At 45.6% G+C, this 27,500-nt stretch overlaps 1 protein-coding gene across 1 annotated transcript in view; it reads right to left on the bottom strand.

The window, feature by feature from the left end:
- LOC139766021 (uncharacterized) overlaps nucleotides 1–27,500 on the bottom strand; it is a 318,431-nt gene that overhangs the window by 243,860 nt on the left and 47,071 nt on the right. Inside the window, exon 2 of the mRNA XM_071694125.1 lies at nucleotides 10,686–10,880. Within this exon, the coding sequence (XP_071550226.1) occupies nucleotides 10,686–10,880 (195 nt within the window). The remainder of the gene's footprint in view (nucleotides 1–10,685; nucleotides 10,881–27,500) is intronic.

The raw sequence follows: 27,500 nt of genomic DNA, 5'->3' as shown, positions 1-27,500 counted from the left end.
AAGACAGTAGAGGTTCCAGAACCCTCAAGGTAGCTGAAGACAGTAGAGGTTCCACAACCCTCAAGGTAGCTGAAGACAGTAGAGGTTCCAGAGACCTCAAGGTAGCCGAAGACAGTAGAGGTTCCAGAACCCTCAAGGTATCTGAAGACAGCAGATGTTGTGGAGTCTTCAATATACCCGAAGATTCCTCTTAGTAATTTTCTATCCATATAAGATGATACTCACGCGCCTAATAGTTCGCCAAACGGGCCGAGGGAAGGATCGCACCTATCCCTTGAAACCACCTTGTAACCTTAAGGATCAGCGGTGCCTCTGAAGCAGGTCCTTGACTTCCGGACGTACTAAAGTGACAGATTCCCCCCGTCGGGTCGAGCGAGGTCGCCCTGGAGTCGTGGTTTTTCCATTAACTCTCACCTGGACTCGGGGAAACCCTACCCAGGTGTCTCCCACAATACTCTAAGTTTATTTACGATTTTTCACTTCCTGTGTTTATTCTTTTTCAGTGGACGGAATTCCACCTGTTGTGTTCGTGGCGGAGGGAGGCGTAGCATGGAGGTACCGGGGACACAACACCAACAGGTCCCACACCACCACCAACCACCACCAGCGAAGCAACACTGTGCCACCATCACCAGCGAAGCAACACTGTGCTATCACCACCAGTGAGCAACACTGTGCCATCATCACCAGCGAAGCAACACTGTGCCATCATCACCAGCGAAGCAACACTGTGCCATCATCACCAGCGAGCAACACTGTGGAAGTGACGTAGTCCTATGGTAGGAGACTGCGACGGAGGGCAGGATGTGTCTTCAAACGTCATGGAAGAGAGAGAGAGAGAGAGATGTCATCCTACGATGTCCACACACACACACACACACACACACACACACACACGAAGGATTATGTATACCCTTCCTAGCAGTAAAGCAGCAATTAAAATCAGCTGATTCCTCTGGATTTACCCCCACCGACATCAGAAATCGCTACTCTTCGGTTTTTTAACGCCACTAAAAATTTCTTCAGGTTGTGTCAGAGGGCCATCATCGTAATTCTCCGAGTCTTCGTATTTGCTGTTATTATCACTAACTTCTTCCGCCGGCTTTGAAGCTTCGAACATTTTGGGGGTTCGAAGCCTTGATCATTTTCGGCTTCGAAGCCTTGATCATATTGGGCTTCGAAGCCTTGATCATTCTGGGTGTTCCAGAGGCCGGAGCCCGGGATAGTCCACACACGCACTTCCTCCATTGTACGACCTCTACCTCCTGCACTGTCCTCCCCTCCCCGACCCCCACCCCATCACTGCATTCCCCTCCCCGACCCCAACCCCATCACTGCATTCCCCTCCCCGACCCCCATCCACTGCATGGTCATTCCCGACCCCCAACCCCTCACCCTGTACTGCTTTCCCTTCTCTAACCATCTGCACTACCCTCCCTTCCACCGAGCTCCCCCATCCCACGTACGACCCTTTCCTCCCAAGTTCCTCCACCCCTGCACGGCCCTTCCCTCCCCCTAGTCTCACCCCAAACACTGCACTCCCCTCTCCCGAGCTCCCCATCTCCCTGCACAGCCCTCCTCTCCCTACACCTCCAGCCCCAGCAAAGTCCTCCCTGTCGCCCACCCCATGAACTACCCTCCCTTCCTCCGTGCCGTCCATCCACTGCACAACCCTCCCCTCTCCAGAGCCCCACCTAGTGGTGGCCTGTCCGGTCACTCCGCCGTGGTGGCCTGCCTGATCTCTGACCGTGGTGGCCTTGATCCATTACGTATAGGCTGAAAGTCTGGTTTCTTGGATGACGACTTCACGTTTTCTGTGTTCTTGGTGCAGGTTGAGGTAAGATGCGGGCGTATTTGTTTCTGATAATGTTAATGAATGAGGGTTAACAGGGTTTGATCTTTTGTTATCAGGGCTCGATCTTTTGTTATCAGGGTTCGATCTTTTGTTATCAGGGTTCGATCTTTTGTTATCAGGGTTCGATCTTTTGTTATCTGGGTTCGATCTTTTGTTATCTGGGTTCGATCTTTTGTTATCAGGGCTCGATCTTTTGTTATCTGGGTTCGATCTTTTGTTATCAGGGTTCGATCTTTTGTTATCAGGGTTCGATCTTTTGTTATCAGGGCTCGATCTTTTGTTATCTGGGCTCGATCTTTTGTTATCAGGGTTCGATCTTTTGTTATCAGGGTTCGATCTTTTGTTATCAGGGTTCGATCTTTTGTTATCAGGGTTCGATCTTTTGTTATCAGGGTTCGATCTTTTGTTATCAGGGCTCGATCTTTTGTTATCAGGGTTCGATCTTTTGTTATCAGGGTTCGATCTTTTGTTATCAGGGTTCGATCTTTTGTTATCAGGGTTTGATCTTTTGTTATCAGGGTTTGATCTTTTGTTATCAGGGTTCGATCTTTTGTTATCAGGGTTCGATCTTTTGTTATCAGGGTTCGATCTTTTGTTATCAGGGTTCGATCTTTTGTTATCAGGGTTTGATCTTTTGTTATCAGGGTTCGATCTTTTGTTATCAGGGTTCGATCTTTTGTTATCAGGGTTCGATCTTTTGTTATCAGGGTTCGATCTTTTGTTATCAGGGTTCGATCTTTTGTTATCAGGGTTCGATCTTTTGTTATCAGGGCTCGATCTTTTGTTATCAGGGCTCGATCTTTTGTTATCAGGGTTCGATCTTTTGTTATCAGGGTTCGATCTTTTGTTATCAGGGTTCGATCTTAAGTAATGCAGGGTTGTGCAGTTTGTAGAAGAGTTTGTCAGGCATACCAAAGCCTCGCCCAGGGTGACTCTTCATTGATACTGTAGCCTCAGTCAGGTGGACTCTGGTAACACACACACACACACACACACACACACACACACACACACACACACACACACACACACACACACACACACCACGACGAGTAAAATGATCACGCGCATCACTGTGACCTACTACTATCTATCTATCTATCTATCTATCTATCTATATACATTACATACTACACCGTCTCTCCCCAACTCGACCCCCACCCCCCAAGTCCTCCCTCAGGGTAGATATGTATAGTATACTTAGCTTAGGAGAGAGAGAGAGAGAGAGAGAGAGAGAGAGAGAGAGAGAGAGAGAGAGAGAGAGAGAGAGAGAGAGAGAGAGAGAGAGAGGTGATGTGATGTGCTGGTGTGGTGGCCTAGTGGGGAGACAAGTTCCATTATGGCTCAAGGCGATGCACACCCCCACACCCCTTTCTCCCATCCCGTATATCAGTTACCGGAGAGAGAGAGAGAGAGAGAGAGAGAGAGAGAGAGAGAGAGAGAGAGAGAGAGAGAGAGAGAGAGAGAGATCACCTGCACAGCAGTTTTGTTTGTTATGCTAATACTGGAGCCGGCCAATTTCACGTGCTGGTGCTTGCGGACAAAGCCTTCCCTCTTAATAGTAAGATTCTTTCAATAACAGACCAATATCAGAATCTAATCAAACTCACACACTTGATTTTTTCCGCATGGTGACTCTCAAACGGGGCCGAGCGCTGGTGACTGATGGAACCACCGCCTCTCTCTCTCTCTCTCTCTCTCTCTCTCTCTCTCTCTCTCTCTCTCTCTCTCTCTCTCGCTGGTGCCCAATTGCCAAGTTTTTGGTGTGTGTGTGTGTGTGTGTGTGTGTGTGGTAAGGTACGAGGAGGTTGAGGACGTGGTCCGGTGATCGAGACTTGGTGACAAGTGTCGTGTAACTGGTATGAACACCGTTTGGAAATTTGGGTTGGGACAGTGTTTTGGGAAAATTGGGTTGGGACAGTGTTTTGGGAAAATTGGGTTGGTAATTGGTACGACTGGTGATCGGAGAAAAAAGAAAAATGGCATGGTACCTGGTTTCGCCCACAGCTGAAACTGGGATGGTGGTAATTGGACTGGACTGACTAATGATAAGAAACCGTGGTACGGCAAATACTTACCTTCCCTGTAACAAATTAGCGATATATATATATATATATATATATATATATATATATATATATATATATATATATATATATATATATATATATACGTACAATTGTTTCCGATTTATCTAATAGGATATTTTGCGGCTGGAAATATCGGAAAAAAGACCGATTAAATGAGAGGGGAAGAAAACATTCCATAAAAACTTTAAGCTAAAAATTGTGACAAACGCAACAACCCTCCCTGTATGACGCCACAAATACGGCTCATAAAATAACTCATTTTTCTTTAAGCGAGTTCATGTTTATGAGGGTGTTTATTTCACTTGACTTTTATATATGATCTACTTTTTAATGGTGATGGATTTAAACATCTTTCATTTATTTTCCCCTCATTAGCAGCCGATATTTACCTTACCTTGAGAACTATGTGATGACAGTGGACTCTTCTGTGTTTCGGTCTAGGCGCCAGGAGTTTTGGTCGACGTGTGTGTGTGTGTGAGTGTGTGTGTGTGTTTGCTACCAGCAGACAGCTTCAGCACAACGAGAAGTGCGATAAGCGTCTCATTCATCGTGAATGAATAAAAGAAAAAAAAAAAATCGGTGACATCAACAGAACCCAATGATAACGTCACCTAAAATGTCCTCGTACAAGCAGAAAACTTAACTAAAAAATCTTGGCTAGTGTGTGTGTGTGTGTTCCCTCTCCATCTGGCGGCTGGGAGGTTTGGTCGCTGAGACGTGTGTTCCCTCTCCATCTAGCCGCTGGGAGGTTTGGTCGCTGAGACTGACCCCACCATCGCAGGATGAGACGAAGAGATCTTCGTCAGTCATCCTCCCTCCTGTCTCGTTCAACTGTTTTCCGGAGGAGACCTTATAATCACATGGCGAAAGTAAAGTAAATAATTACCTCGGTGGTGGTAATTGCCGTGGCTAATGACGGGGAATTGGCATGAGTGATAACAGCCAAGGAAATTGGGTTCGTTTAGGTGAGTTGTCTGGTGGGGCGATGCTGGAAGCATCTAACAAGGGGTTCGAGGGAGGCCACGCAGGGTAATTACAAACAGGTGATTTGGTGAAATTGGTGACCCGCAACACTAGTGGGTGAAAATGGATTGTACATAAACTTATTTACAATTCTTTATTTTCCTTCTTTCTTCTCTTCTCTCTCTCTCTCTATCATCACGTAATCATTTCTACATAAAAATAAACTCCATTTTTTCTCAGTTTATTGTACCAGGTGGTCCTCTATACTCCGCTTTAACAACTCTTGTCTTTTTCTTTTTTTTACACGTCTTTCTATCTGCAATTAAACACCCACGTCACGTAATAGCCTCTTGTATTCTACTGTAGTCCTCGATCCGGCATCCATATAACCTTCAAAGTACAGACGTGACCTACACCAATCCTTTATCATAACCTTCCTTCAACATTATACTACATAGGTATCTTGTCATCTATTCTCATACCTCCTTCTCGTTTCGTTGTTTCATTCCGATTTCTCAACGGTGCTTCCAGTAACACACTCCAGCCTGGCCAACGCATATATAATCATCTTCACCCACTGCTGGTGGTTTCAGTTCAACATTCACAACCTCCAGTACCATCTGGTCGAATATCACAACCTCCAGTACCGTCTGGTCGAATATCACAACCTCCAGTACCGTCTGGTCGAATATCACAACCTCCAGTACCGTCTGGTCGAATATCACAACCTCCAGTACCGTCTGGTCGAATATCACAACCAAGTGGTTGTTGATCAACAGAGTACAGGGATGCGCGAGCAACACGTCGCGACAACTTTCAGAGAAACAAAAAAATGTTATTTCTCTTCTAGTGATTCCAACTCCAACATTCCATCTATCAAATAGCTGTTGGATTGTCCTTAGAATCAGAATCAGTCTTGTGTCACAAGTCTATTTTCTAGTCATTCTGCTGAGTTACAAATGCTAAATGATAACTCTATCATTATTCTGTTCTGATTATCATAATCATTTCCACTTCTAATATCATCTAGAAGGATACATACATACATATATATATATATATATATATATATATATATATATATATATATATATATATATATATATATATATCTTCTTTCTTTCATACTATTCGCCATTTCCCGCATTGCCGAGGTAGCGCTAAGAACAGACGACTGGGCCTTTGAGGGAATATCCCCACCTGGCCCCCTTCTCTGTTCCTTCTTATGGAAAATTAGAAAAAAAAAAAAAAGAGAGTGGAGGATTTCCAGCCACCCGCTCCCTTCCCTTTTAGTCGCTTTCTACGACACGCAGGAAATACATGGGAAGTATTCTTTCTCCCCTATCCCCATATACATATACATTTCACCACATACATACATAAACATACACAGACATATACACATACACACATGTACACACTCACACTCGAATATCACAATTTTTTTACTGTGTTCTTGATGTTTTATATTTTGACGTGTCTTATTTGATATATATATATATATATATATATATATATATATATATATATATATATATATATATATATATATATATATATATATATGACTGTAACTATCAATTTCACTCGTATTTAGCCTCAAACTTAAATATTCTTCAGAGCCCTTATTTCGTCCCGATGCCACTCGACTCTCACTTCTTCTCCAGTGTGTACACCCCTCACTTCCCTGGGGACAACCCGCTCTCTCTCTCTCTCTCTCTCTCTCTCTCTCTCTCTCTCTCTCTCTCTCTCTCTCTCTCTCTCTCTCTCTCTCAACATCCTTAATTAACATCGCGTCGGTAATTCTCTTTTTTATCCTTAAGCAGCATTACCTTTTTTAAGCCCATCTCACACTTCTAGTTGCCTTCGGAACATAGGCCATCTGCTGTCTGTGATAAAGGACCTTCTGAACTTCAAAGATTGACCTGCTCGACACTCGTCCTTGTATTTCCTTCCACTCTCCTCCTCCTTCCTTTGTGACGAGTATCAGCAACACTAGACACACCACTCTACTCCTCCTTGATCCCACAACTGCTGACAGGATGTGTTCAATACCTCTCCTAATCCTCTATAGTCAAACGAAGAACCTAATTCACCTCCCCAGAACTCGACTTTCATTTCCTTATTCAATTCATATATAAATATATATATGTCAACAAGTGTGTGTGAGTGCATTCGCGCATTGGTTTGTGGAAGCATTTATGTGTTTGTGTGTGTGTATTTGTATGTTCATACAGTTGCCAGTGTGCATTATGTGTGAAATTTATAATCCTTTTGCCCAACAACCACCACACAGGAAGCCGCAAATTGTAGATCTGAAACAGCCATGTTTATGTCTGCTTAAATGATGTAACTTTTTACTGTGTTCTTGATGTTTTATATTTTGACGTGTGTCTTATTTAATGTATATATATATATATATATATATATATATATATATATATATATATATATATATATATATATATATATATATATATATATTCCCTGGGGATAGGGGAGAAAGAATACTTCCCACGTATTCCCTGCGTGTCGTAGAAGGCGACTAAAAGGGGAGGGAGCGGGGGGGCTGGAAATCCTCCCCTCTCGTTTTTTTTTAATTTTCCAAAAGAAGGAACAGAGAATTCGGCCAGGTGAGGGTATTCCCTCAAAGGCCCAGTCCTCTGTTCTTAACGCTACCTCGCTAATGCGGGGAAATGGCGAATAGTTTGAAACAAAAGATATATATATATATGGTTGTAAACAGGTTGCATTGGGTCTTAGGTTTAACGTCAAGAAATTTGTTATGTAGAACACTTTACATAAGTTTGCGAAGGGGGTAAATCATTTCCCCTTGGGGAAGGGGGTGACACATTCCACCTTGAGGAGGGGGTAAGAGAGAGTTTCGGCCGGTTGGCCCCCTCAGTAAAGAGGAGGAGGTGGCGCAAATGTGAGGGTGTTATCCTACTGTTATCCTCGACTTGACCGTGGAGTTCCTGCTGCTGGTTCATGACCTGTGGAGGAATGAAGGCCAACAGTCGTGTGCTCAGTAGGGTAAGAGGGGGGCACACTTGATCTTCCTAAGACACCGCGCGGAGAATCGAACCCTGGAGAGCGTAGTTCGTATATGACTAGTGCTAACGCTCTACTCTATCTATGGTTCACGTGCTGAGTATCGAACCCGGAAGCGTAGTTTGTGTATGACCCATGATAACACTCTATTTTCGGTCAGGGGTTCTCACACTGAGAATCGAACCTGGGTGTGTCATTTATTGACGAAGCAAGCTGACCCATGCGCCAAGATGTGAAGGAATGAATCCTACTTTAGGAACATTATCAGAAACCTAAATAATACGATAAAATGAAGAAATACCAGAAGAAAAAGAAAAAGATGTTCAATTACTTACAAAATTTACCAAGCAATCATGACCACATAAAAGACATAACTCTATCGATAGAATTGACAAATATTTTCACCGTGAATATAATCATGGAAAATTTAATGTAACCAAAGAAAAGCATATGCGTACGTTAAGCTGAATGACAGACAAAATAATAACCGACAGACGATCATTCAGCCTACAAGGATACTACACCGTGAACAAGACACAAGACGCCTACACATTGCTGAAGCACTAACTGTCAAGTAACAACGACCAGAAAACTCAACAACCAATGAGAGCGCAGCGCTACATGCACGTCCGCCCACTAGTTTTATCCAACCTCACCGAGCTATGGAAAGAGTGAGTAAGGAGAGGGGATTACAAAGGGGATATGTGTGTCAGAAGCGGAGAAGACAAGGAGAAGAGGTAAACCAAACTGAGGTGGAGGGATGGAGCGAAGACTTTGAGTGATAGGGGTGTGAACATGCAGGAGGGTGAAAGGCGTGCACGGTATAGATTGAATTGGATCGAAATGGTATACAGGGGTCGACGTGTTGTCAATGGACTGAATCAGGGCTTCTGAAACGGCCGGCGTAAACAATGGAAAGGTCTGTGGGGCCTGGTTGTGGATAGGGAGCTTTGATTTCGGCGCATTACACAGGACAGCCAGAGTATGGATGTGAAAGAATACAGATTTCTTCGTCTGTTCCGGGCGCTACCTCACTAACGCAGGGAACGGCTCATTCTTCTGTTCTTAACGCTACCTTGCTTACGCGCGAAATGGCAAATAGTGTGAAAAATGAAAGGCTAAGAGAGATGTGTGGTAATAAAAAGAGTGTGGTTGAGAAAGCAGAAGAGGGTGTATTGAAATGGTTTGGTCACATGGAGAGAATGACTCAGGAAAGATTGACAAAGAGGATATATGTGTCAGAGGTGGAGGGAACGAGAAGTGGGAGACCAAACTGGAGGTGGAAGGACGGAGTGAAAAAGATTTTGAGCGATCGGGGCCTGAACATACAGGAGGGTGAAAGACGTGCAAGGAATAGAGTGAATTGGAACGATGTGGTATACCGGGGTCGACGTGCTGTCAATGGATTGAAGCAGGGCATGTGGAGCGTCTGGGGTAGACCATGGAAAGTTTTGTGGGGCCTGGATGTGGAAAGGGAGCTGTGGTTTCGGTGCATTACACAAGACAGCTCAAGTCTGAGTGTGGACGAATGTGGCCTTTGTTGCACTTTCCTAGCGCTACCTCGCTTGCACGCGGGAGGAGGGGGGGTCATTTCATGTGGCGGAGTAACGGCGGAAATAGATGAAGGCAGCATTTATGAATGTGCATGTGTATATATGTATATGTCTGTGTATGTATATGTATGTATACGTTGAAATGTATAGGTATGTATAAGTGCGTGTGTGGGCATTTATGTATACACATGTGTATATGGGTGGGTAGGGCCATTCTTTCGTCTGTTTCCTTGCGCTACCTCGCTAACGCGGGAGACAGCGACAAAGTATAATAAATAAATAAATGAAATATATATATATATATATATATATATATATATATATATATATATATATATATATATATATATATATATATATATATATATATTCTTTCTTGAACATTAAACATTTTCACCCACATGACAATTTCGATTCTTTATGTCTTATCAATGAAGTCCAACGGGAAATTGAGAAGGAGGGAGAGAGACAATTCCAAACTGGGATTTGGACCAGCGGTGGGATATTAGAAGCGGAAAATCGTCTCTCGGAAAAGTTTGTGGTAACATATGGTAGGGGACATTTTACCGCCCCGCCACAGACACACACACACACACACACACACACCTTCTGTCTATCCGTCTGTCTGTCTCTCTCTCTCTCTCTCTCTCTCTCTCTCTCTCTCTCTCTCTCTCTCTCTCTCTCTCTCTCTCTCTCTCTCCCCGCTCGTTCTACCATTTGCCCTCACTGTCTTTCTCTCTCTCTTTCTCTATTCGTTCTTTCTCTTTTCTGATTCTTTCCTTCTACGACTACCGTCATTCTCTCTCTCTCTCTCTCTCTCTCTCTCTCTCTCTCTCTCTCTCTCTCTCTCTCTCTCTCTCTCTCTCTCTCAATATCATCACCACCACTAATACCCACTTCTCTCTCTCTCTCTCTCTCTCTCTCTCTCTCTCTCCCTCTCTTTCTCTCCCTCCCCTCTCTCCCTCCTTCTCCTCTCTCCCCCACACCACCCAACCACCCACCAGAGACGAACGAAAATATATGAAATCTTTCCAGTGACTGTGGTCACCTTATGGACACAACTGACAAATTTATCCGATATTTTCCACTCTGTCGCCTTTACTCAATGTGGCTTCGAAACCCGGACGAAAGAATGAACTTTTCCGGCGGGACGAAAAGACGAAAGAAACTCACCGGATTTTTGGGGCAGTCTCCACGACCAGTCGTCCAGGGCCTGGTCGTCGTCGTCCTTGGGCTGGTCGTCGACCAGGGCTTGGTTGTCGTCGACCTGGGCCTGGTCGTCGACCAGGGCTTGGTCTTCGTCGTCCAGAGCCTGGTCGTCGCCCAGGGCCTGGTCGTCGCCGGTGTCGTCTCCTCCTCCTTCAGCTCCTGTGAAAATAAAAGGAAGGAAGATTTTGTTTTGAGAAATGTCAAGTGTTTGTGGCAGGTTATTATGAAACAGATTAAAACAGGGATGACGTGGTGTGTGTGTGTGTGTGTGTGTGTGTGTGTGTGTGTGTGTGTGTGTGTGTGTGTGTGTGTATTTATGTGTGTATATATGCGTGTGTCCATATGTGTATTCTTGTTTATATTGTGTATGGGTACATATATGTCGGTAATTGTGTAATTACCTATTTGTGCTGTAGGAAGAGGTAGTGTTAGAGGGCCATATCACCTGAACTTTCTCTACAATTTTACAACCTTTTAAAAACTCACATTCACAACTCTAATAATTCAATTTATTCTGTTCACCCGCTACTCTTATACCATAAAAGTATCCCTTTATATCTTCTGCATCAAATTTCTTGCTTCATTCTAAGCCATGGAGGTCTGGTTGATCTATCCCTGTATCTCTGGAAGAACTGTTCACTGTTGAACATCACCAAAGGGTTTGAAAGCTAGAATGTGGTGATCGGGTCACTCGTTTCTCTTTCCTCAACTATGGTGGACAAAATCTAAGGCCTTTAGCCTTCCCCTGTGATTCAGTTCTCTTGATCTCTTGATTCTGGCATCATCTTTGTTGTCTTCCTCTGGAACGTCTCTATTAGTTCTTTGTGCTTTCTCTTTTATAACCCACCTCGAGAAGCATATTCTAGTTATGGCTTTATGTAGGATATGAACAGCTTGCTGGGTAGTTCCTTATCCATACTTGAAAGCTACTGTGATACCTTGCCAGATGGGGGTTCGTCTTCTTTACTTTTCTCCTAATGTGAGACACCGGGATCAACTTTGAAGTGAGTCCAGCTCCTCATAGATCTTTCCTTACTTTCCTCATAAAACCTTGACATCAACTGCAACACATATTCAGGGATGAATCCAGTCCTTTACGATGATCAAGAAGAAGAAATGGTCCCAGGGCAGAACCCAGCGGTACGCCGCTGGTGACCATCAGCCCCAACCCATTTCGAAAAGGCTCTTCTGACATACGTCCTTTGTTCCTCTCCACTGAGATAATCTTTTATCCATCGAAGGAGTCGTTGTCCCCCTTAATCCCTGTGTGTGTGTGTGTGTGTGTGTGTGTGTGTGTGTGTGTGTGTGTGTGTGTGGACGTACAAACTTAGGAGAAAAGACACGGTACATATACATATGATTAAGAGACGGGGCAACGCGAGTGTAAGACTATCTTCCTGTAACACACCAATAGTAATCACACAGACACACACACACACACACACAGACACACACAGACACAGACACAGACACAGACACACACACACACACACTAACATATATCTATGGTTTCCTCTCTCTCTCTCTCTCTCTCTCTCTCTCTCTCTCTCTCTCTCTCTCTCTCTGCTATCTTTCTCTCCCAACCAACATCTCCTCCCCCTCCCCCACTTCACCAACCATCGGTTCCTCCCTACTACGAACTACCTATGACGTCATCAAACAATCGCCTCCAGCACTGGATGTTAAGGGAGGCGACAGAGGGCGTTCGCTCTCCGCCTTTTTACGTTCACACACACAGGCGGCGGTGCGGGCGTGCGGGCGGGCGTTCATATATTCGATATGTCGATGCGTTTTTTTTTTGTTTGTTTTTTTAGATCAGAGAGGAGGTTCTGGCGTTCACAAGGTATGGGTGTTTGGGCCTTATTAGTTCTTGACGTCCATGAAGATTTGATTCATCAATTTTACGTTCAACCAAAGGTTTCTCTGAGGTGTCCACGTTCAACCCAGTAACTGGCAGGTCGTGTTTACGTTCACGTAAGGTCTCCCCGGACTATATATTTACGTTCACAGACACTCACAATACTCGTTCCAAAGCATTTCACGTTCATATAAACTGTATCTATATGAGATGGTCGTATACCACCTGCCTACCGTTCCTTTACGTTCCTAAGGAATTCGAGCGCTCTGGGCCTCCTAGCTTACGTTCAAAGTTGTTTATGACCCACATACCCTCTGACCTTCCGTTGATTTACGACCTCCGACACCACTCTTTCTCTTACGTTCTGTTGCGTCGCCTGACGCAAAGAAGTTACGTTCATCCGCGTCGTTTTTGTTTCTTTCATCTCATAAATCTTTTTAGAATCTTAGGCCTATCCATTTTATAGAAATATAGACCACAAACAGAATTTCTTGTTATCTAAATCAATATAGAAAAAAAACATCAAAATTTATTCGGTACGATACAAAATAATTCTGTAAATAAGGAAAATCCACCCGATCTTGCTTTCTTAAATCGATAAATAATTTACTATTTTTCTATAAGAAATTACCATTTCACTACTGACTTTAAAAATCAAAAACTCTTGCTTTCCACACAACTTCTTTTGAGGGTCTTAAAGGCTTCGGGTGTACAATCTCCCTCGCCTCCCTTTAACTCCCTTTTTATATTGCCTTGACCTCATTTAACCTTCGCGGGGGGGGGGGGGGGGGGATGACCTTAAGGGGTGGGCTGGTGGCGGCGGTGGTGGTGGTGGTGGTGATGGAAGAGAGGAGGGGGGGGGGGGGGGTCTGGTAAGGATAGGAAAACGGGCACGTGACCTGTGTTAACCTTCGACCCTTCAACTACTTTAGGAACAGCTATACGTACATCCTCGAGGGTCATCTCTTTGTTTAGTATATGGCAGGTCCTGTATCAATAAAGGTAATGTAGTGATACATAAAGGTACGATTGTAGCATACATTTATAATACGTATATGAGGTCTAAATGGACGTAGAAGTGTGGGAGTCGATGCCGTGATATACAGACATACAAGCATTGACAATCTACATGGATGTGTGCACAGTAATACCTTAGTGAAGATAAGAACGTGTATATACATTCATACAGGCAAATTCAATCTACAGGTATAAAGAAGTACAGCAATACAGGCATATAGTCTACAGGGATGCAGCTGTATATCGACACCTTGATAAAGAGGAAGAGACATACAGATATACAGCAACGAGGTATATACATGTCAACAGGGACAGAACTTTATAGAGATGCCTTGTTAAAGAGATACAGAGATTACCTTATTACCTGCTGGTAATAACGTCCACCTGGTCACCTACCTACAGGTAGGCGACCCGGATACCAGGTCGTATACATGTGTATACGTACGAGGGCCTATATGTACGTGGGAGGTCGGATATGTAGGTACTTCGGCCATCGTACACTTAAAGAGTTCGAGGTTTCTCTCTCCTTTAAGGCCTCTGGTAATGGGTCCTGGGTGAACGAGCCTTGAAAGATACACTTATCTGAGCTCAATGGTACATTCATCCTTTGGGTTTGATTATGAACCAGGTCCCTGATGACCTGGAAGTACTGCAGAAGACCTGACCACACCGTTGACCTGAAAACGGCAAAGACCCGGAGGCTGCAGAAGACCTGTGGACCCCTACACCTCCAACGACACCACCGTCCACTGCTCAATGTCTCTCCAACACTCCTCCACCTTCACCCTCCACCCTCCACCCTACCACCACCATCACCACCTCACACCCCTACACAACCCCCCCCCCTCATACCACCCTCCACAGCACTCCCCCCTCCCTCCCCCGGCTCTCCCAACCCGCACCTCACATAATTCAATTCTTCAAGTTCTTCGCTCGAGGGGACGGCCATATGAAGTTGACCAAATTGCCAGCCAGGAGGAAAAGGGGAGACAAAACCCTCTTATGGCATTGTTCGTGGCCAGGCCTGGGGCCGTGTGTGCTGGAGCCACTCCCCAACACCCCCCCCCCCTATCACCCCTGCCTTCCTACCTCCCTCCCCTCAGCTTCTAGCCTCTAGAGTATGCCAGGCCTAAGTGGGTATGCTTGGGGAGTATGTCAGGCCTGAGTGGCTATGCTCAGAGAGTATGTCAGGCCTGAGTGAGTATGCTTGGAGAGTATACCAGGCTTGGGTGGGTATGCTTGGAGAGTATGCCAGGCCTGAGTGGGTATGCTTGGGGAGTAGGCCAAGCCTCTAGAGATATCCAGAGTATATCACTCCCAAAGTAGCATACTAAAGCCACCTAGAGTACGCCATGACTCTTAGGGGTATGCCAGAGCTGGGTAGCGTATACCTACAATGAAGGTGTTATGCTGGAGTTATCTAGGATATGCCAAGCTTAAATAGGTATGCTAGGGCTACCTAGAACATATACTAAACCTGAGGGGGTTTGCTGGACAGACCTAAAGTATGCTAAGCATGAAGGGGTATACTAGAGCCAACCAAAGTATAACCACTCCTCAATGGGTATGTTAGAGCAACCTACAGTATATCAAGCTATGGATAGGGGGGCGTGAGGCAGGTCAGAGACCCGCTCACCCTACATGTATACTCAGTGACCTATTTAGAGCATATCACAGGTAAGATATGTTGATCATCTGTAGCAACGAAGGAACCCGAACAAGCATGGCTTAAGATACAAGGTATACAAGGTATGTATATACAAGGTATGTATACAGTCTACACTATTAAACCAGGATACGAGATATACATGTACACAGTCTAAACAGTAAACCAGGATACGAGGTATACATGTATACAGTCTACAGTAGTAAACCACATGACTACCTGACAAGTACACTCCATCATATCTAGCCATCTCTACGACATTTCAGCTTCCAACTGCTACGTTTTAGCTTAGGGTAAACCCCCGCAAATGATGTAGGCTTCGGCTGGGATCCAACAGCTTAAAAAAATCATTTACGTTTCTGCTAAGTTTCAACTCTTTTAAGCTGAGCTAAGTTTCAGCTAAGATGAACCAGCGGAGTATAAGCTTCAGCTGAAACGAACCGGCCAAATGTAAGTTTCAGCTACGTTTAAATCTCTGAAAAGTAACTCAGTTTCAGCCTCTCATATTCAGGTACATATCAGAAAAGACTGAATTTCGCAAACTTCAGCTGAGATTCAACAAAGATCAAACCTCTGAAGATAAGCTGAAGTTTCGGGTGAGACCAAACAACTCAGGCAAGTGTAAACAAGGTCTGAACTTCTCAAGCTCAGCAAAGTTTCAGGTGAGACGAGAAATCTCAAACTCAGCCAAGTTTCAGCTCATCCCGAACCCCATCAAGCGCAGCTAAGACTTCAGCTAAGGCCAAACACGTCAAACTCAGCTAAAGTTCCATCCTAAGATTTAGCCTCTAACACTCAAGACATCACCTAACACAAAACTTCAGGAAAGTATACACAAGTATACTAGACTAAGGAACACGCTTAATTACGTTGACGTACAACGGCGGGGATGGTAAACCACTGAGGGCCCTGGTTTACAGAAGGTAAACCATTCCTGGATGATCTTGGGTTTGTCTTCGGCTCAACTTGTGTGTTTACGTCCGTACGAGCTTCTTCTGTATGGCTACGTGAGTCTGACGGGGAGTGTATTAACTACGTGCTCATCATAATGGAAGAAGTGAGTGGTTTTTTTTGGGGGGAGTTTACATTTCGTGTGTGTGTGTGTGTGTGTGTGTGTGTGTGTGTGTGTGTGTGTGTGTGTGTGCAACTGAATAAAGTACTCATAAGATCAACATTCTGTTCTCAAACCGAACTCTGAGAAGCCTTAGATAATTTCTCAAAAAGACTCAAATTTGAGAAATGTCATTACATAGGTCTGATGTCAAAATATGTGGTAGAGAGATATGTGGTAGAGAGATAATTAGTAAAGAGATATGTGGTAGAGAGATATGTGCTAGAGAGATATGTGGTAGAGAGATAATTAGTAAAGAGATATGTGGTAGAGAGATATGTGGTAGAGATATGTGGTAGAGAGATAATTAGTAAAGAGATATGTGGTAGAGAGATATGTGGTAGAGAGATATGTGGTAGAGAGATAATTAGTAAAGAGATATGTGGTAGAGAGATATGTGGTAGAGAGATATGTGGTACAGAGATAATTGGTAAAGGGATATGTGGTAGAGAGATAATTAGTAAAGAGATATGTGGTAGAGAGATATGTGGTAGAGAGATATGTGGTAGAGAGATAATTAGTAAAGAGATATGTGGTAGAGATATGTGGTAGAGAGATATGTGGTAGAGAGATAATTAGTTAAGAGATATGTGGTAGAGAGATATGTGGTAGAGAGATATGTGGTAGAGAGATATGTGGTAGAGAGATATGTGGTAGAGAGATAATTGGTAAAGAGATATGTGGTAGAGAGATATGTGGTAGGGAGATACGTGGTAGAGAGATATGTGGTAGAGAGATATGTGGTAGAGAGATATGTGGTAGGGAGATATGTGGTAGAGAGATATGTGGTAGAGAGATATATGGTTGGGAGTTATATGGTAGAGAGACATCTGGTAAAGAGATATATGGCAGAGAGATATGTGGTAGAGAGACATATGATTAGAGAAATATGTAATACAGAGACGTGTGAACAACACTTCAATCTTCATGACCACCAAAAAGAATAAATATAAATGAATTAGTTGATTTATCGTTAAATCTTACATTTATAATCTTCACCGACGTTGTGTTTCACATGTAAACACTTCAAGTTTCAAGTCTCACTTCATGTGCTTCAAGTTTCACTTTATAACGGCGATACAGTGTTGACTCAACCCTGATGTAACAACAAGCTGGGATAGATATATCCAGGTTATTGAACACATCTCGTAAATTTTGTTGTATATTGCATTAAAATTTGCTTTACTTTTTAAATGATTAATTTTTTTTTCAGATGCTTACTCAAAATGCCCACTTGATAAATGCTTACTCAAAATGCCCACTTGATAAATGCTTACTCAAAATGCCCACTTGATAAATGCTTACTCAAAATGCCCACTTGATAAATGCTTACTCAAAATGTTTACTCTAAAATTCTTACCCAAAATACTTATTCTGAAGCTTGTTCTTGTTAGCACTTGTTTTTGTTCCTTATTTTGTTTTGATTTTTGCCTTCTTAAGTTTCATTTGTTAGTATAACACACACACACACACACACACACACACACACACACACACACCGCTATATCCCCTTTACCATCACCATATCAACCACATTACCATACCCACAACACCACCTCGCCCACCACACAACTCGTACACCACTACCATACCTACCTACCACAACCATGAACCTAACAGTATCCTCCATTAATCCCTACCATTCCTGACCATCCATTAACCCCTACCATTCCTGACCATCCATTAACCCCTACCATTCCTGACCATCCATTAACCCCTACCATTCCTGACCATCCATTAACCCCTACCATTCCAGACCATCCATTAACCCCTACCATTCCAGACCATCCATTAACCCCTACCATTCCTGACCATCCATTAACCCCTACCATTCCAGACCATCCATTAACCCCTACCATTCCAGACCATCCATTAACCCCTACCATTCCAGACCATCCATTAACCCCTACCATTCCAGACCATCCATTAACCCCTACCATTCCTGACCATCCATTAACCCCTACCATTCCTGACCATCCACTAACCCCTACTATTCCTGACCATCCACTAACCCCTACCATTCCTGACCATCCATTAACTCCTACCATTCCAGACCATCCATTAACCCCTACCATTCCTGACCATCCATTAACCCCTACCATTCCTGACCATCCACTAACCCCTACTATTCCTGACCATCCACTAACCCCTACCATTCCTGACCATCCATTAACCCCTACCATCCCTGACCACCGGAGGTACCACTACACAACCATACCACCTGAGTCAACCCCCCTCCACAACCCACACGGAGCGAGGAGGGCACCAACACCTCGCCCTCCGGAACACCACGCCGTCGCTCCAGCTTCCTCAAACCTTCGTTCAAAAATGTGTCCTTCCATTTTGAGACGAACGATTTCAAACGATCAGAGAGGGAGAGGAATTAAGACTCCGATCGATCCCGTGACCATAAACATGCCCCAGCAGTTAATGTGATCAGGAAGAAACAGCGTGTTACTGATTGGAATTGACTGCAGTATTGTGAGGTGGCGCACCGTGTGCTAAAGTGAGACGCCACGGTGTCAGGATGGGCTGTGGAGCACATGGACTACAGTGAGTGATTTACGGTGATTTACTGTAGTGATATCATGTACTATAACGACCCTCGCTGTTTTAACACTGATACACACACACACACACACACACACACACTAGCACACACACACACACACACACACACACACACACTAGCACACACTAGCACACACACACACACACACACACACTAGCACACACTAGCACACACACACACACACACACACTAGCACACACACACACACACACACACACACACACTAGCACACACACACACACACACACACACACACACACACACACACATATATATATATATATATATATATATATATATATATATATATATATATATATATATATATATATATATATATATATATATATATATATATATATAGGGTGGGGGAGGGGGCGAAAATTCTGGGGGCCTTGAAGAATGTGTGGAAGTCGAGAACATTATCTCGGAAAGCAAAAATGGGTATGTTTGAAGGAATAGTGGTTCCAACAATGTTGTATGGTTGCGAGGCGTGGGCTATGGATAGAGTTGTGCGCAGGAGGATGGATGTGCTGGAAATGAGATGTTTGAGGACAATGTGTGGTGTGAGGTGGTTTGATCGAGTGAGTAACGTAAGGGTAAGAGAGATGTGTGGAAATAAAAAGAGCGTGGTTGAGAGAGCAGAAGAGGGTGTTTTGAAATGGTTTGGGCACATGGAGAGAATGAGTGAGGAGAGATTGACCAAGAGGATATATGTGTCGGAGGTGGAGGGAACGAGGAGAAGAGGGAGACCAAATTGGAGGTGGAAAGATGGAGTGAAAAAGATTTTGTGTGATCGGGGCCTGAACATGGAGGAGGGTGAAAGGAGGGCAAGGAATAGAGTGAATTGGAGCGATGTGGTATACCGGGGTTGACGTGCTGTCAGTGGATTGAATCAAGGCATGTGAAGCGTCTGGGGTAAACCATGGAAAGCTGTGTAGGTATGTATATTTGCGTGTGTGGACGTATGTATATACATGTGTATGGGGGGGGGGGTTGGGCCATTTCTTTCGTCTGTTTCCTTGCGCTACCTCGCAAACGCGGGAGACAGCGACAAAGTATAATAAAAAAAAATATAAATATATATATATATATATATATATATATATATATATATAACTATATACTGATGATTCACTATAGGTTTCTAATGAAGACATAATTCTCGGCAGTACACAACACCGTGGACAATGCGTAAACGCTCCCTTGTAGAGAAGCTGTCGCCTCCATTAACCGATCCATTAACCACGGCGCCCACGATACGCCAAAATGCGTATGGAAACCCCCACCACCGCAGCGAGGCCATGACCCAACCAACCCATGGCATCCCAACCCATGACGCATGTGTCTCCATACCATACCATGATACACCACCTACCATAGCGGAGGGCCATGGTAGCGACGTAGGACGAGCACGGTGGCGTTCGTCGTGCATCGCGGAACACCAGGGGCACCACGGTGGGCAGGTCGTGGTCACAAGCGACGCCACGACCGCGAACCACACAGCGCTGGTTCGTGAGCCCGGCGCACCACAATGGCATGACGGGTGGAGAGGAGGAGGAGGAGGAGGAGGAGGAGGAGGAGGAGGAGGAGACAGGAGGAGGAGGGGAAGCTGCTGTTGGAGCCGCCACCCTCAAAACCATAGTGTGAAAACTGGTGGTCATTTATCACTCGCTGAAAGGGGGGGTAGAGAGAGAGAGAGAGAGAGAGAGAGAGAGAGAGAGAGAGAGAGAGGGGGGGGGGTGGTAGTAGTAAAGATGGGAGTGGTCGTATTGGTCGGGGCCTTTACTAATAATACTAAAAAAAAAAGAAAATAAAAGAGATTATTAGTATTTCATCCCCTTCCCTCCCTCTCTTTCCCTCCCTCCCTCTCTTTCCCTCCCTCCCTCCCTCCCTCCCTCCCTCCCTCCTTGTTCACCATCTGCTGGTGATACTGTGTGTGTGTTGGTGAGACGTCAGATTGGTGGCGACAGTGTGTCCTGCTGTGTTGGTGGAATGATGGTGATGACGCTGTTGGCGTTGGGAACGCTGCCTTTAGAATCGCTGACACACGCTGCTAAACCTTTGCTACCCTGGTACTGTCGACACTGTGACCATAATAATAATAATAATGATAATAATAATAATAATAATAATAATAATAATGATAATGATAATAATAATAATACTAATAATGATAATAATAATAATAATAACGAGACTCATAACGATGATGATGATAATTATGATAATTTCGTGAAGTTCTCTGTTTGAAGCCTTCATTCCGAACCACCTGAGGTCTTCATTTAAGGCAGACTCCTCAGATGGTGTACGTGAAATGAACCCCAAAGAGTGAAGCATCAGTCAGAACCAGTGGATGAATACTGAGCCATTTCATAAACACAGGAGCTCAATACAGGACCCGTAAAGATTGAAGCATTAGAGAGAACCGCAACTGAATCCTGGACCGTTTCATGAAGCAAAGTGTGGAACATATGAACCCCGAGACGTGAAACATCTGTCTGAAGCAGTCAATGAGCACAAGGCTGTTTCACTACTTCATAGGAACCACAGAGAGTTTATACATGAAGCATCAGATTGAAGCTGCAAATGAACACTGACCATGTTTATGAATCCATGTGTTAAACATATAGTTAAAGAATGGGGTGGGGTAGGCTAGGGTAGGGTAGGGTAGGGGCGTAAAAGGAAGATACGAAAGACTAAGGGAAATAGTAGAGATAGCAAGGGAGAAAAGGTAAGAAGTGAGAAAGAGACAGAGAGGAAAAATGAAGTAAAGGAGAAAAGGATACTGGAAGAGGAAGGATAGCCAAGATAGATAGATAGATAGATAAAAAGATAGATAGAGAGAGAGAGAGAGAGAGAGAGAGAGAGAGAGAGAGAGAGAGAGAGAGAGAGAGAGAGAGAGAGAGAGAGAGAGAGCACACCAACCTGCCTCCTTAAGGATACTCATGAAAAATTTTCCTTCACGCTGGGCCAGTGGGCAACGCATCTATTGCTTGTTTAACAATACTGTCACACTCTGCCTCTCCCTACACTCACACATTATACACACACACACACACACACACACACATACACGTACGCATTACACAGGCATCAACCACCCCTGGCGCCATCTGCGACTGTTCTAAACCACTTGATGAGGTTTCGTGTACATGTGCCTATGCTCAGGCCATGCAGGGTTACCCGTTTTCTATCCACCTGTTTCCGGTGGTGTCTCACATTTCATGTAGTGTCTGAACCCATTTTCTTTCTTCTTTGGTATGTTCCAAGGGATTCTTGGTGGCTTAATTACTCTCCTTCTCTCTGACTGTGAGACTTTATGATTCAGTCACGTTTCCTTTGATCCTTCAGTTTGTTGTCATGCATTATGCCATTTCCCTTCCATATTTCTTCCTCCTCCTCCTCCTCCTCCTTCTAGACCACAGAGCTCAGGTTTTTATCTTAATTTTGCATGGCGGTCCATACGACGCCTTTCCCCTTGATGTCTTTGATAGTGAAGAAGCTCAGAATTTGCTCTAATGTGTTGGTGTTTCGTCTCGGGTTTGGTGGTGACCGTACAGCACAACAGTATCTTGAAGTCTTGTCTCGTGTGTACACTCAATAGCTTTCCATGTCTCGTGTGTACAATGAATAGCTTTCCATGTCTCGTGTGTACACTGAATAGCTTTCCATGTCTCGTGTGTACACTCAATAGCTTTCCATGTCTCGTGTGTACAGTGAATAGCTTTCCATGTCTCGTGTGTACACTCAATAGCTTTCCATGTCTCGTGTGTACACTGAATAGCTTTCCATGTCTCGTGTGTACACTGAATAGCTTTCCATGTCTCGTGTGTGCAGTGAACAGCTTTCCATGTCTCGTGTGTGCAGTGAACACGATGGTACGAGCCTTGAACACGATGGTACGAGCCTTGAACACGATGGTACGAGCCTTGAACACGATGGTACGAGCCTTGAACACGATGGTACGAGCCTTGAACACGATGGTACGAGCCTTGAACACGATGGTACGAGCCTTGAACACGATGGTACGAGCCTTGAACACGATGGTACGAGCCTTGAACACGATGGTACGAGCCTTGAACACGATGGTACGAGCCTTGAACACGATGGTACGAGCCTTGAACACGATGGTACGAGCCTTGAACACGATGGTACGAGCCTTGAACACGATGGTACGAGCCTTGAACACGATGGTACGAGCCTTGAACACGATGGTACGAGCCTTGAACACGATGGTACGAGCCTTGAACACGATGGTACGAGCCTTGAACACGATGGTACGAGCCTTGAACACGATGGTACGAGCCTTGAACACGATGGTACGAGCCTTGAACACGATGGTACGAGCCTTGAACACGATGGTACGAGCCTTGAACACGATGGTACGAGCCTTGAACACGATGGTACGAGCCTTGAACACGATGGTACGAGCCTTGAACACGATGGTACGAGCCTTGAACACGATGGTACGAGCCTTGAACACGATGGTACGAGCCTTGAACACGATGGTACGAGCCTTGAACACGATGGTACGAGCCTTGAACACGATGGTACGAGCCTTGAACACGATGGTACGAGCCTTGAACACGATGGTACGAGCCTTGAACACGATGGTACGAGCCTTGAACACGATGGTACGAGCCTTGAACACGATGGTACGAGCCTTGAACACGATGGTACGAGCCTTGAACACGATGGTACGAGCCTTGAACACGATGGTACGAGCCTTGAACACGATGGTACGAGCCTTGAACACGATGGTACGAGCCTTGAACACGATGGTACGAGCCTTGAACACGATGGTACGAGCCTTGAACACGATGGTACGAGCCTTGAACACGATGGTACGAGCCTTGAACACGATGGTACGAGCCTTGAACACGATGGTACGAGCCTTGAACACGATGGTACGAGCCTTGAACACGATGGTACGAGCCTTGAACACGATGGTACGAGCCTTGAACACGATGGTACGAGCCTTGAACACGATGGTACGAGCCTTGAACACGATGGTACGAGCCTTGAACACGATGGTACGAGCCTTGAACACGATGGTACGAGCCTTGAACACGATGGTACGAGCCTTGAACACGATGGTACGAGCCTTGAACACGATGGTACGAGCCTTGAACACGATGGTACGAGCCTTGAACACGATGGTACGAGCCTTGAACACGATGGTACGAGCCTTGAACACGATGGTACGAGCCTTGAACACGATGGTACGAGCCTTGAACACGATGGTACGAGCCTTGAACACGATGGTACGAGCCTTGAACACGATGGTACGAGCCTTGAACACGATGGTACGAGCCTTGAACACGATGGTACGAGCCTTGAACACGATGGTACGAGCCTTGAACACGATGGTACGAGCCTTGAACACGATGGTACGAGCCTTGAACACGATGGTACGAGCCTTGAACACGATGGTACGAGCCTTGAACACGATGGTACGAGCCTTGAACACGATGGTACGAGCCTTGAACACGATGGTACGAGCCTTGAACACGATGGTACGAGCCTTGAACACGATGGTACGAGCCTTGAACACGATGGTACGAGCCTTGAACACGATGGTACGAGCCTTGAACACGATGGTACGAGCCTTGAACACGATGGTACGAGCCTTGAACACGATGGTACGAGCCTTGAACACGATGGTACGAGCCTTGAACACGATGGTACGAGCCTTGAACACGATGGTACGAGCCTTGAACACGATGGTACGAGCCTTGAACACGATGGTACGAGCCTTGAACACGATGGTACGAGCCTTGAACACGATGGTACGAGCCTTGAACACGATGGTACGAGCCTTGAACACGATGGTACGAGCCTTGAACACGATGGTACGAGCCTTGAACACGATGGTACGAGCCTTGAACACGATGGTACGAGCCTTGAACACGATGGTACGAGCCTTGAACACGATGGTACGAGCCTTGAACACGATGGTACGAGCCTTGAACACGATGGTACGAGCCTTGAACACGATGGTACGAGCCTTGAACACGATGGTACGAGCCTTGAACACGATGGTACGAGCCTTGAACACGATGGTACGAGCCTTGAACACGATGGTACGAGCCTTGAACACGATGGTACGAGCCTTGAACACGATGGTACGAGCCTTGAACACGATGGTACGAGCCTTGAACACGATGGTACGAGCCTTGAACACGATGGTACGAGCCTTGAACACGATGGTACGAGCCTTGAACACGATGGTACGAGCCTTGAACACGATGGTACGAGCCTTGAACACGATGGTACGAGCCTTGAACACGATGGTACGAGCCTTGAACACGATGGTACGAGCCTTGAACACGATGGTACGAGCCTTGAACACGATGGTACGAGCCTTGAACACGATGGTACGAGCCTTGAACACGATGGTACGAGCCTTGAACACGATGGTACGAGCCTTGAACACGATGGTACGAGCCTTGAACACGATGGTACGAGCCTTGAACACGATGGTACGAGCCTTGAACACGATGGTACGAGCCTTGAACACGATGGTACGAGCCTTGAACACGATGGTACGAGCCTTGAACACGATGGTACGAGCCTTGAACACGATGGTACGAGCCTTGAACACGATGGTACGAGCCTTGAACACGATGGTACGAGCCTTGAACACGATGGTACGAGCCTTGAACACGATGGTACGAGCCTTGAACACGATGGTACGAGCCTTGAACACGATGGTACGAGCCTTGAACACGATGGTACGAGCCTTGAACACGATGGTACGAGCCTTGAACACGATGGTACGAGCCTTGAACACGATGGTACGAGCCTTGAACACGATGGTACGAGCCTTGAACACGATGGTACGAGCCTTGAACACGATGGTACGAGCCTTGAACACGATGGTACGAGCCTTGAACACGATGGTACGAGCCTTGAACACGATGGTACGAGCCTTGAACACGATGGTACGAGCCTTGAACACGATGGTACGAGCCTTGAACACGATGGTACGAGCCTTGAACACGATGGTACGAGCCTTGAACACGATGGTACGAGCCTTGAACACGATGGTACGAGCCTTGAACACGATGGTACGAGCCTTGAACACGATGGTACGAGCCTTGAACACGATGGTACGAGCCTTGAACACGATGGTACGAGCCTTGAACACGATGGTACGAGCCTTGAACACGATGGTACGAGCCTTGAACACGATGGTACGAGCCTTGAACACGATGGTACGAGCCTTGAACACGATGGTACGAGCCTTGAACACGATGGTACGAGCCTTGAACACGATGGTACGAGCCTTGAACACGATGGTACGAGCCTTGAACACGATGGTACGAGCCTTGAACACGATGGTACGAGCCTTGAACACGATGGTACGAGCCTTGAACACGATGGTACGAGCCTTGAACACGATGGTACGAGCCTTGAACACGATGGTACGAGCCTTGAACACGATGGTACGAGCCTTGAACACGATGGTACGAGCCTTGAACACGATGGTACGAGCCTTGAACACGATGGTACGAGCCTTGAACACGATGGTACGAGCCTTGAACACGATGGTACGAGCCTTGAACACGATGGTACGAGCCTTGAACACGATGGTACGAGCCTTGAACACGATGGTACGAGCCTTGAACACGATGGTACGAGCCTTGAACACGATGGTACGAGCCTTGAACACGATGGTACGAGCCTTGAACACGATGGTACGAGCCTTGAACACGATGGTACGAGCCTTGAACACGATGGTACGAGCCTTGAACACGATGGTACGAGCCTTGAACACGATGGTACGAGCCTTGAACACGATGGTACGAGCCTTGAACACGATGGTACGAGCCTTGAACACGATGGTACGAGCCTTGAACACGATGGTACGAGCCTTGAACACGATGGTACGAGCCTTGAACACGATGGTACGAGCCTTGAACACGATGGTACGAGCCTTGAACACGATGGTACGAGCCTTGAACACGATGGTACGAGCCTTGAACACGATGGTACGAGCCTTGAACACGATGGTACGAGCCTTGAACACGATGGTACGAGCCTTGAACACGATGGTACGAGCCTTGAACACGATGGTACGAGCCTTGAACACGATGGTACGAGCCTTGAACACGATGGTACGAGCCTTGAACACGATGGTACGAGCCTTGAACACGATGGTACGAGCCTTGAACACGATGGTACGAGCCTTGAACACGATGGTACGAGCCTTGAACACGATGGTACGAGCCTTGAACACGATGGTACGAGCCTTGAACACGATGGTACGAGCCTTGAACACGATGGTACGAGCCTTGAACACGATGGTACGAGCCTTGAACACGATGGTACGAGCCTTGAACACGATGGTACGAGCCTTGAACACGATGGTACGAGCCTTGAACACGATGGTACGAGCCTTGAACACGATGGTACGAGCCTTGAACACGATGGTACGAGCCTTGAACACGATGGTACGAGCCTTGAACACGATGGTACGAGCCTTGAACACGATGGTACGAGCCTTGAACACGATGGTACGAGCCTTGAACACGATGGTACGAGCCTTG

Source organism: Panulirus ornatus, chromosome 56 (assembly GCF_036320965.1).
Source record: "Panulirus ornatus isolate Po-2019 chromosome 56, ASM3632096v1, whole genome shotgun sequence".
NCBI lineage: Eukaryota > Metazoa > Arthropoda > Malacostraca > Decapoda > Palinuridae > Panulirus > Panulirus ornatus.
This window is presented reverse-complemented; position numbering and strand designations above follow the sequence as displayed.